The 12,531-nt window shown below is 50.8% G+C and overlaps 1 protein-coding gene across 4 annotated transcripts in view; it reads right to left on the minus strand.

Moving 5' to 3' along the window:
* SIGLEC11 (sialic acid binding Ig like lectin 11) overlaps positions 1-7,515 on the minus strand; it is a 32,974-nt gene extending 25,459 nt beyond the window's left edge. Inside the window, exons 1-6 of one of the 4 annotated variants that reach the window (XM_059665316.1) lie at positions 7,344-7,515; positions 6,881-7,264; positions 6,390-6,668; positions 6,109-6,156; positions 5,638-5,892; positions 5,226-5,552 (exon numbers count right to left, since the gene is read on the minus strand). In XM_059665316.1, coding sequence (XP_059521299.1) covers positions 5,226-5,552; positions 5,638-5,892; positions 6,109-6,156; positions 6,390-6,668; positions 6,881-7,264; positions 7,344-7,380 — 1,330 coding nt within the window. In that variant the 5' untranslated portion in view covers positions 7,381-7,515. The remainder of the gene's footprint in view (positions 1-5,225; positions 5,553-5,637; positions 5,893-6,108; positions 6,157-6,389; positions 6,669-6,880; positions 7,265-7,343) is intronic. The other 3 variants (XM_059665317.1, XM_059665321.1, XM_059665323.1) reach the window with 3 other exon arrangements.
* Positions 7,516-12,531: the final 5,016 nt, after the last annotated feature.

Here is a 12,531-nt window from a genome sequence, read left to right on the forward strand (position 1 = left end):
GTCAGAGGCCTTCAGGATAACATCACAGTCAGCTAGGGATGCAGGAGGCTCCCCTGGTGGGATGGGGGGGGGCAGCGCAAGCCCCACACCTAACGCCGCAGCACCGGGTCCGAGTCCAGCAAGGCAAGCACAATAAGTAAAAGCCATGAAAATTCAAAGAAAATCAAGCTGACTTTCTCCATCAAGGATTGTGTCTCTATAGGAAAACCCACACGTACATACAGATGCATGTAGGGGCTTGGGAAGAGAGTCAGCAAGGTTTCTAGAAACAAAATCAAATTGCAAAACTCAAATGAATGGGGCGTCCATTCCCGATGGGGCTTGTGCGCCCTCACAGTGACCAACGAAACACAGGGTGGTATAAAGGTGTCACGGTCACATCAAAACTAGAGGAGAACGGTGATGCAGGGGCTGGGGGTGGGGAATGGGGAGATGTTGGTCAAGGGTAACTTTCAGCTACAAGAGGAACAATTCCTGGGGATGTACTGAACAGCATGGCAAGTACAATTAACAGGATTGTATTGAATACCTGAAAGGTGTTATGGTTACACATCATCAGTGTTATAACCATAATAATGGTAATTACATGAGAGGACGGAAGTGTTGATGAACCTTATTGTGGTAATCACTTCACCATGTAGGTGCATCAAATATGTGCATTGCACACCTTAAACTTGCATGCATTCTATATCAAAAATATCTCAATTAATCTGGAAATAAAATAATTGTTTACATCTACGTAATTATTAATGTTCTCTAAAGTTTATCAAATTTATCGATGTAAGCTTTATGCAATAACAATACAAAATGGTGAGAGTATAGGTGGATGTGTCTTAAATGTTGAAATTTTTTATTATTCAAGAATGGATATAGTCCAGCCGGTGTGGCTGAGGGGGTGAACATCAATATATGAACCAAGGATATCAGGGTTCGACTCCCGGTCAGGGCACCTGCCTGGGTGACAGGCTTCCTCCCCAGTAGGGGACGTGGAGGAAACAGGCGATCAATGACTCTCTCATCGTAGATATTTCAATCGCTATCTCTCCCTCCCAAATAGTCTCCGAAATCAATACAAATATTTTTTAAAATAAGAAGAGATATAAATATCAATTGAAGAATAATTACAAGGAATAAAGAAAATCCCTTACTTGACACAGGTTCAACAACAGCAACAACAAAAAGAGGAGATCCAGATATAACTGGACTCAAGAAACTCCAACTGACACTAAATAGTAAAATCAATGGTCATGTGATATCACAGAAACGTTCTCATTTATGATTAAATGCTGGGATGTGTTATAACAATAATTCTGAGGTTGGCGTCTGTGCACAGGGAGAGGAAACCGGCTCCTAAATCTACTGCGTATCAGCACCTACAGATGGGAGACCAGAAGCTCAGGTGGTGACCAGGTAACTCCTGGGTAAGGGGAGGATAAGGTGGCAACTTCAGTCCCTCTCTGGGCCTGAGAATGGAGAGAGAGGAGCAGGGGATGGGGGGGATGAGTGGGCAGAACCAACAGAGAGAAAGAAAGAGGGGGGAAAGGGAACAAGTCAAATGGGAGAAGCACAGGCAGGAAGAAGGGGGCAGTCAGTGGGTGTGTATTATTGTTTATTTCTGTATCTTAGGATGTTTTGAGCCATTAAACAGATTGGAAGCCAAGGAGACACAGGGCCTCCCAGGGCGGCCCATTCTCAGAGTCAGCAATGAATTTTAGATGCAAACCAACCCATCCTGAGCCCATATTCCCAGCCTCCTCACCTGCCCCAAATCACCCAGGACCTGGGACCAGACACATAGAGACCACGCCACAGGCCCATCCCCCAGACTGACACACACCAGCTGGTCCTGAACGGCTCACCCTGCCCTGCCTGCGTTTCCCCTGGGAACCCCAATCAAGGCTTTCGCTAGGCGGCCCTGCACCTGCATCTGCTTCCTGAGGAAATCCGGGGCTTCCGGGCACAGCGGCCCCTCCTCTCAGGAGGTGAAAGGAGGGAAAGTCTTCTCTCCATGGCACTGACTCCCCTTGGCGTCACTCAGTCACTTCCACAGACTGAAACCCCAGGGGCACATTGGAGGCAGGTGAGTCAAGAGCTTCCGAAGGGAGACAAACCAAGATGACGGCATAGGTAAACACCGGAAATTTCTGCCTCGCACAACCACTTCAAAAATACAACTAAAAGACAAAATGGACACGCCCAGAACCACAGGAAAGCTGGCTATGTGGAAATTCTACAACTAGAAAGAAAGAGAAAAGCACACTGAGACTCAGAGGAGGTGCGGAAGTAGTGTAGAGGTACGGAGGAGCATGTGGAAAGGGCTGGCAACTGAGGACGCGGTTGTCTTTTACAATCGGGAGGGAGGCACAAGCTCCCCACTGCCCTGACTCCAGTTTCGGGCGACTCTCTGGGGACCCAGACTCATACAGGGAGTACCTGGACTGTTTGGCATCGGTGGGAACTCGAGGGAAGCTTTCTCTCAGAGGTGCTTGCAGCAATTACTGGGACACTGAGACCCGGGGGCACTTAGGGCTGGACTGAGGATCTGCCATAACTGTTTGCTCCACCCTGTTGATTCCCTGAGACCTCGCTCCATCCCAGCAGTGCGCAGAGGCTTTTGCGTATGAATATCCTGGCCCTTTGCAATCTAAAATTACCTAACAAACTGCAACTGGGTCAGAGAGACCCAGAACATCCAAAAGAAGGCCCAAGGCCCCACAGCAGATTGCATTGCTTCACAGCTGGGCCTCATCTGGGCACCTACAAACCCCCCAAAGAGAAGAGGAATCTCTCCATAACTCCTGCTGGGTAGCCTCATGCAGAGGCTAAATTAGCACCTCCTTAGAGATCCAAGAGCCAGTGTACCCAGTGGTCAGAGTGGGACCATCCAGATTACAACTCCTCAGATCCATAAGGGACACACACAGGGGGCAGACTCAGAGAGCACCAAAGCCCCACTGAAGCAAGTCTTGCCCCTAAGGGTGTCTCCAGCACAGAAGTTCTCCCACTGTAGACACAGCTGATTCTCACAGCCAATTTGCCTGGAGGTCAATTCCTCTCAGTGATACCTACAACAATCAAGGCTTAACTACAACAAGACTGTGCACAAAGTCTACAAAGGGGTGCACCAAGAGTGTCCACCTCAGGTAATTGGGGAGGCTGAGCCACTGGGCTGTATAGGACACCTAGCACACAAAGCCACTCTACCAACACAGGGAAGCATAAAAAATGCAGAGACAAAAAAACAGGTCACAAATGACAGAAATGGAGGAAAGCAAACTACTGGATGTAGAGTTCAAAACTATGGTTATAAGGTTTTTCAAGCATTATCTAGAAACCGTCGATAAATTTAGTGATACCCTCCATAAATCTAGTGAGACCCTCGAGGTTATGAAAAAGGACCAACTAGAAATTAAGCATACACTGACTGAAATAAGATTATACAGAGTTCCAACAGCAGACTAGAGGATCGCAAGAATGAAGTCAAAGATTTGAAATACGAAGAAGAAAAAAACACCCAACTGAAAAAACAAAAAGAAAAAAGAATCCATAAATATGAAGATAGTGTAAGGAGCTTCTGGGACAACTTCAAGTGTATCAACATCTGAATTATAAGGGTTCCAGAAGAAGAGAGAGAGCAAGATATTGAAAACCTATTTGAAAAAATAATGACAGAAATATTCCCCTATAGACTTACAAGTCCAGGAAGCACAGAGAACCCCAAACAAAAGAAACCCAAAGAGGACCACACCAAGACACATCATAATTAAAATGCCAAGAGCAAAAGACAAAGAGAGAATCTTAAAGGCAGCAAGAGAAAAACAGTCAGTTACCTACAAGGGAGTACCCATATGACTGTCAGCTGATATCTCAACAGAAACTATGCAGGCCAGAAGGGAGTGGCAAGAAATATTCAAAGTGATGAATACCAAGAACCTACAACCAAGATTACTTTACCCAGCAAAGCTATCATTCAAAATTGAATGTCAGATAAAGAGCTTCACAGATAAGAAAAAGCTAAAGGAGTTCATCACCACCAAACCAGTATTATATGAAATGCTGAAAGGTATCCTTTAAGAAGAGGAAGAAGAAGAAAAAGGTAAAGATACAAATTATGAACAACAAATACACATCTATCAACAAGTGAATCTAATAATCAAGTGAATAAATAATTGAATGAACAGAATGAACTGGTGATTATAATAGAATCAAGGGCATAGAAAGGGAGTGGACTGCAGGGGCGGGGGGAAGGGGTGTGGGGGTGGGATGAGACTGGACAAAAATCGAGCACCTATGTATGAGGACAGTGCGGGGGGGGGGGCAGAGGGGGGGTGGGAACTGAGTGGAGGGAAGCTATAGGGGGAAAAAAGAGGAACAATTGTAATAATATGAACAATAAAGATTTAATAAAAATTTTAAAAAAGAGCTTCCAGGGAGAAGGTGACATTGACGTCCCAGGACGGTCCCTCTAGCCTGGTGTCCACACCTCAGTCCCATCCTGAGAGGAAGGGAGGATCCATCAGGTGCTCTGCCTCCTGCTCCGGGGGCCTCCACACCTGCGGGGCCCACACAGGTGTCAGCTGAGACGCTCGGCCACTTTGGCTCTAACTCCAGGCAGAGCCGGACAGTGCAGCCCCACCTGGACCTCAGGGCCAATCCCTGACCTTCCCCGGGAGAGACAGGCCTGCTCACCTGGTGTAGTAGAGCCAGGTGAGGACGTAGGTGAGGAGGAAGCCAGCCCCCATGAGGGCCCCTCGGATCAGGGTGAGGACCAGGGGCCAGGAGCCCTGCTGCTCCTCAGTCACACAGCTGCAAGGAGGGCTGCCTGGGGATGATGGGAGAAGGGTGACGTGTCAGTCCACCCACAGCCAAACACCTGACCATGCGGCCCCCCACACCTGTCCTGCACCTCACTCTGCACAGAGAGGCTGAAGGAGACGTGCTGGGAGACCAGGGGGTGCTGAGCCCGGCAGGTGACCTCCCCTCCGCCTCCAGCCCCACATGGGGCAGCTCCAGGAGCCCTGGTGCTGAGGGCTGGAGGGGCTCAGAGCTTGTTCCTCCAGCACCAGCTCAGGTGACACCATCCACTCTCAGGACTAGTCTCTCCTTTTCCCACCTCCTCCCAGAACCCGCTGTCGGTTCTGTTCAGGCAGGAGATGCAGGCCCTGTCCTAGCAATCCTCCCTTACCCCACGTAGCCCCCACCCCCAGCCCCACCTTCTCTCTGACCCACTCCTTTCTCCGTGGCCTCTGCCCCCAGCAGGCCCTGACCTGGCAGCAGCAGGACAGAGGCGCTCTGGGCCCCGTGCACATTCCAGGCCTCGCAGCTGAGTCTGAGGTCAGGGCTGAGCCCCTCGCGGAGGCTCAGGGAGCTGTTGGTCCAGGGCCTGGCTGAGCTGGAGGTGACCACGTGGGACGCGTTGCCATGGTTCCCCTCCAGCAGCCCCGCCCCCAGCCGCCAGCGCAGGGAGGGGGCCGGCTGGGCCCTGGAGGAGCAGCTGCAGTGCAGACCCTGGTCCTCCCAGGAGCAGGAGGGTCCCAGCAGCTGCGGGGGGTCTGTGGGGAGTGAGGAGAAGGGTCAGCGGTGCCTCTAATCTCCCCAGAACCCAGCTGTCCTGCCCCCCGGGGTCTCCCCACTCACAGCCCATGGAGAGGCTGAGAGAGACACTGTGGGAGCCCAGCGGGTGCCGAGCTTGGCAGGTGACCTCTCCTTCCTGTGCAGGCCCCACGCGAGGCAGCTCCAGGATCGCGGTGCTGGAGAGGGGGGTGGCGTTCAGGCCTGGGGACCCCCGGAACCAGCTCAGCTCGGCAGGGGGGTTGCTGTCAGCCTCACAGAGCAGCCTCAGGGCCTCTCCCTCCAGGATGGAAAGGGAAGTGGTTTGCAGATTCTTGAAGGCTTTAGGGTTTTTAGAGAGAGAGAGAGAGAGAGAGAGAGAGAGAGAAAGAGAGAGGAGAGAGAGGTGAATGGAGCACAGATGCAGGCACCCACCCACCAGAGGTGAGGCCCTGGGGTGATGACTTTCATCTCATCCCATTCAAACTCCCGCTCCCCCCTCTGCCCCACCAGGGCCCGGGGCAGGTCCCAGCCCTGAGAGGAGGGGTTCCTTCCTACCTGGGTCGTTTCTGAAGGAGACGCCTATGGTGAGGTTCTGAGGGGCATCTGGGAGAGAAAGACAGGGCCCCCCTTCACATGGAAGTCACCCCAACCCCAAGGAGGGGCAGTGGGCACTGGGAAGCGGGGAGAGCTGTCCTTCTGGCCCCTCCCCACCTACACGCACACCATGCCCGGGTGTTCTCAAGTTAGCTCAGCCTCCTACACACACACACACACACACACACACACACACACTATACTGCCCCCCCACAGACCCAGCCCCCCCCCCCAACACTCACAGGAGACATTGAGCAGGATGGTTGTCTGTGTGGTCCACTGGGACCCTTCCCGTTTCACCTGACAGGTGAGGCTGGTGCCATGGTCCCGCGAACTCGGGGTGAAGGTGAGCACCCGAGAGCCCAGGGTCTGGGGGTTCAGTGAGTCCACAGCGGCTCCCGCCCAGGAGAAGGTGAGAGGTCGTCCCCCTTCGCAGGCCCCTGGCAGGCTGCAGGCCAGCTGTGTGGGGCGGCCAGACTCCAGAGGCTCCCGTACATGGATGTGGGGTTTCTCTGTCAGGGCTGCAGGGGAGAAAGGCAGGTGCCTGGGCTCCAGGGGTGGGGACTCAGAGCGGGACCCTGAGAGAGGCCCTGCCTCGGGCTGAGCTCCCCCAGGCCCTGTGTCTCTTCCCACCACCCAGGGCCCACGGCCTGGACAGGGAGTGTCCAGTGCCCTGTTCCTGCTCTAAGACGGGTCCCCTGTCCCTGATCCTCTCCAGGGGCCGCTGCCTTACCTGTCACCTGCAAATCCAGCTTCTTCATTACGTAATTATATTTCACAGAATCTCCTCTCTCCACTCGGAAGACATAGTGTCCTGAGTCGCTCCTCCTGGCGTCTCTGATGTCCAGGGAACAGTTGTTGGTCGTGGGGTCCGCGAGGAGGAAGCGGCCTCGGGTGTCTCTCCTCACGGTTTTATTCCGGTTGTTCGAGGCCACAGGAGCAGCATAGACTGTGTTGTCCCAGTCCCGGTACCAGTAGGTGTAGAGTTCACTAGAGGAATTCCACGAACTCCACGGGTAGGAGAAGGCGCAGGGCACGTGGACACACAGACCCTCCTGCACCGTCACCGATTCCTGCACTTGGATCTTATAGCCTGGCTGCTGCTGCTGCAGGGACCCTGGGGGAGGGGGACTGAGGTTCAGATGCAGCCCTGGCCCCTCCCCCACCTGCCCGGCCCCCCACCCTCAGCCACTCACCCCCCCACAGCAGGGGCAGCAGCAGCAGGGGCACCATGTCTGCCTCTGGCAGGGCAGAGCGGGTCCTGGTCCCTGTGTCAGGGAGGGAAGTGCCCAGCTCTGGGGTGGGGCCCAGGACACCCCAACAGGAAGCCCTGGGGGAGAGACTGTGGCCAGGCTGGAAGGGGAACTTGGCCTCCATTGGAGTTGGAGGTGGTGCCTGAGAAATCTTTCTGTCTCCCCTCCCCTGCCCCTCCTGACCCTGCAGGCAAATGTCCTGAGGCCCTGGGAGGCTGAGTGGCTTGTCCAGAAAGTGACCCCCTTACAGAGGATGTGCCAGTGGGGAGGGAGTTACCCCAGGGGCCAGCACACTCAGAGCTTGGGGAATCAGGGGTGGGAGACCCACCTTCTGTTATAATGTACCCCGTGAATCACAGAAGGATGCCTCAAAAAGAATTAAAAAGTTTCATTTATTGCAATCCGGGACTACCAGGGGGCATTTCGTTCTCCCAAATCTCCAAGTGATAAGATGGCCGCAACACCAGGTTTATATGGGCAAAAATCACAAAGGTATTGATTACATCCCAGGGTTTGGAATGAGGACCCCGGTTTGCACAAAGCAGTTACCGAAGCCAGATTAATTATAGTTTCGGGTCTTGGGACCACTGAGTTGACAGGGAAACATTATCTGGAGACCTCAGGTCTTGGGATAATTGTGCTGTCCTGGTTCCCAGGTACAGAGGAATTTGCTTTCTAAACCCAGTAAGATCACAATCAATGGGATATTCACTTTACAATCAATAAGGCGTTCAATCGAATGGGATGATTTATATAATTCAGAAAATTGAAGTAACTTTTCAATTGTTAAGCCAAACAGCAGGATTAGAGTTAAACTACAGTTTCTACCTGAGATGATTACTACCACACTTCACTCCAGGCGAAATGGTAGAACATTCTGGAAAAGGATCATTTAAATATTTTTTAGACCAAGTGGGAGCAAAAGAGACAGGAATTTAGATCCAAGTCCAGTGGAGGGTGGAACCCAGGGGCAGAGCTGAGTGGTAAAGGCCTTGGCTCTGAGGGCTTCTTGGGGACATAGGACACACCTGTGTTGGCTTCGAGGGTCTCAGTGTCTGAGGGACAGCGAGGGCCCACCAGCCCCATCAGAAACGGACGCCCCATTTGGTGGGACCTCAGCACAGCAGCAGCACTGCTGCCTGAAAGTTCATGAAAATCCACCTTCCTGGCCCCTCATCGCTGGGTCCCTGTCAGAGCCCCACCCAGGCTGATGGGAAGTGTTCCCTTTCTGCTCCATCTGTGTCCCAACCCGGACATCACAAACCCTGACATTCCATTCCCGCTGCGGGAGCACATAGTGGGGCTTCTGTGTGCCTCGATGCCCTGGACTGATGGAATCTCATGCGAGGAACCAGTGAGCCCGGAGCGGAAGGGGGGGGGGGATGTCAAAGGCCCTCAGGGTAACATCACAGTCAGCTAGGGATGCAGGAGGCTCCCCTGGCGGGATAGGGGGTGAGCAGCGCAAGCCCCACACCTAACGCCGCAGCACCAGGTTCGAGTCCAGCAAGGCAAGCACAATAAGGAAAAGCCATGAAAATTCAAAGAAAATCAAGCTGACTTTCTCCATCAAGGATTGTGTCTCTATAGGAAAACCCACACGTACATACAGATGCATGTAGGGGCTTGGGAAGAGAGTCAGCAAGGTTTCTAGAGGCAAAATCACATTGCAAAACTCAAATGAATGGGGCGTCCGTTCCCGATGGGGCTTGTGCGCCCTCACAGTGACCAACGAAACACAGGGTGGTATAAAGATGTCATGGTCACATCAAAACTGACGATGTTCCTGGAACATTCAGAGATGCACATCACAAAAATATGACATGCACTTCCTCAGGGGAGGAAATGATACATCCGTCAGGGAGGACTTTACAGGTGGAAATAGAGAGCCCTGGCCGGATGGCTCTGTTGGTGGAAGCATCCTCCCTACAGCACATTGGTTGCAGGTTCAATTCCAGCTCAGGGCACATACCTCCTTTCCATACCAGCTCAGAGCAAGTATGGGAGGCAACCGATTTATGTCTCTCTCTCTCTCTCTCTCTCTCTCTCTCTCTCTCTCTCTCTCTCTCCACAAGGTATAGACAGAAATGCAGAAGAGGAAATTTCCCCATAAGCTGTGCCAGGTAAGATGGGCCTCAAGGGCAGAGAAGGGGCCAGGCTGACTCACCTCAGAGCACAAGGCCCATCCTAAAGCAGCCCACACGAAAGCACTGAGGGTAGGAAGCAACCATTTCACATTCAAGAGGGGCCACAGAATCCATCCCAGAGAGATAACTCTGTGTGTGTGTGTGTGTGTGTGTGTGTGTGTGTGTGTGTATGTGTGTGCGACTTCCAAATAAACTAATGAGAAACTTTTGTGGAGGTGAGACTCACATAACATACAATTTCTAGAGAGTTTGAAATCCAGTTCTTTCATTACTAGCTGTGTGAGCCAGGGCAATTTTAAGTTAAAAAACACACGCAACTCGAGATATATCGGGAGGAGAACCAAGATGGCGGCATAGGTTAACGCCGGAGTTTGCTGCTTTGAACAACTACTTCAAAAGTGTAACCAAAAAACGGAAGGGACATCACCCAGAACCACAGGAACGCTGGCTGAGTGGAAGTCCTACAACTAGGAGGAAAGAGAAACGCACACAGACACTCAGAGGAGGCGCAGTGCTGAAGTCAAATTCTGAGGTGCGGAGTGTGAGGAGCGGGCTGGCGGCGGAGGGCGCGGTTGGCGTTTTCAATCGGGAGGGAGTCGCAGACTCTGAGCACCAGATCTGGGCGAGTCTTTAGGGACCCAGACTCAAACGGGAGAAGCGGGACTGTCTGGCTTAGGTCAGAGCGAGTGCAGCTTTCTCTCCCAGCTTTGCAGCGGGTGCTGGGACTCAGAGAGGCAGAGCCCCTGGGGACAGGACTGAGAGCCGCCATAACTGCTCTCTCCGGCCCACCCTGTTGATCCTGTGCGACCCGCCCCTCCCAAGCCCTGCACAGAGGCATTTGCCGGATAGCCTCAGGCAAAGGCTAGATTAGCACCTCCCTAGAGGACAGAAGTTCTCTCACTACTGACACAGCTGCTTCTCATAGCCACTTGGCCTAGAGGTCAAACCCTCCCTGGAATTAGCTACAACAATCAAGATTTATCTATAAGACTGCGAACAAAGACCACTAGGGGGTGCACCAAGGAAGCATAACAAAATGCAGAGACAAAGAAACAGGACAAAATTGTCAATGGAAGAAATAGAGTTCAGAACCACACTTTTAAGGTCTCTCAAGAACTGTTTAGAAGCTGCCGATAAACTTAATGAGCTCTACACGAAAACTAATAAGACCCTCGATCTTATATTAGGGAACCAACTAGAAATTAAGCATACACGGACTGAAATAACGAATATTATACAGACGCCCGACAGCAGACCAGAGGAGCGCAAGAATCAAGTCAATGATTTGAAATGCGAGGAAGCAAAAAACATTCAACCAGAAAAGCAAAATGAAAAAAGAATCCAAAAATGCGAGGATAGTGTAAGGAGCCTCTGGGACAGCTTCAAGCGTACCAACATCAGAATTATAGGGGTGCCAGAAGATGAGAGAGAGCAAGATATTGAAAACCTATTTGAAGAAATAATGACAGAAAACTTCCCCCACCTGGTGAAAGAAATGGACTTACAGGTCCAAGAAGCACGGAGAACCCCAAACAAAAGGAATCCAAAGAGGACCACACCAAGACACATCATCATTAAAATGCCAAGAGCAAAAGATAAAGAGAGAATCTTAAAAACAGCAAGAGAAAGAAACTCAGTTACCTACAAGGGAATACCCATACGACTGTCAGCTGATTTCTCAACAGAAACTTTGCAGGCCAGAAGGGAGTGGCAAGAAATATTCAAAGTGATGAATACCAAGAACCTACAACCAAGATTACTTTATCCAGCAAAGCTATCATTCAGAATTGAAGGTCAGATAAAGAGCTTCACAGATAAGGAAAAGCTAAAGGAGTTCATCACCACCAAACCAGGATTATATGAAATGCTGAAAGGTATCCTTTAAGAAGAGGAAGAGGAAGAAAAAGGTAAAGATACAAATTATGAACAACAAATATGCATCTATCAACAAGTGAATCTAAGAATCAAGTGAATAAATAATCTGATGAACAGAATGAACTGTTGATTATAATAGAATCAGGGACATAGAAAGGGAATGGACTGACTATTCTTGGGGGGGAAAGGGGTGTGGGAGATGTGGGAAGAGACTGGACAAAAATCGTGCACCTATGGATGAGGACAGTGGGTGGGGAGTGAGGGCGGAGGGTGGGGCGGGAACTGGGAGGAGGGGAGTTATGGGGGGAAAAAAGAGGAACAAATGTAATAATCTGAACAATAAAGATTTAATTAAAGAAAAAAAAACACACGCAAAAAAAAAACACATACAATTTCTAATGCTAGCTTTGGGTGTGTGACCTTCAGAGCTGCTTATCACTACACTTCCCCCATCACTTTCTGTACCGCGGGCCTACTATGCTCCTTCCCCATACCTTCCTTGTCCGTGTGGGAATCTAATGTGGGGTTTTGAATATTAATGCCCTGATGCACCAAGTAAAACCCCTATAGGCGAAAGGAGTTCGTTCATGGTTCTGTAGGATTGCGGATGTTGCGTCTCTTTTCATGACTTTGATGGCCATTTGTCCATCATCTTTGGAGAAATGTCTAATCAAGGTTTAGCCATTTCTCCAATGGTGTTAGTTGGGTTTCCTATGTTGTCTTGTGTGAGTGTGCAATACCTGCTGGATACTAACTCCTTAACAGATACAGTGTCTCTCCCATCCTCTAGTCTGGAGTCTGGTGACAGTGTCCTTTTGTGCTCAGGGTTTGAAGTTGGTACAGTCCCACTTGTCTATGTTTGCTTTCCTTGTCGGTGCTTTTGATGTAAATATGCAGGAAATCATTGCAAAACCCAATGTGCTGGGATTCCCACCTATGTTTCCCTCTGAGAGTTTATAGTGGTTGGTATTATATTTAGGTCTTTAATGCATTTTTGCAGAGGAAAGTGATTCTGTGATGGAAACCCAGAACTGCACGAGAGGAACTACTGTGAGGGGTAGTTTTGAAAACAGTCATTGTTTTCCTGCAGTGTGTTCTCACAGGGGGGTCTG

Source organism: Myotis daubentonii, chromosome 15 (genome assembly GCF_963259705.1).
Source record: "Myotis daubentonii chromosome 15, mMyoDau2.1, whole genome shotgun sequence".
Lineage (NCBI taxonomy): Eukaryota > Metazoa > Chordata > Mammalia > Chiroptera > Vespertilionidae > Myotis > Myotis daubentonii.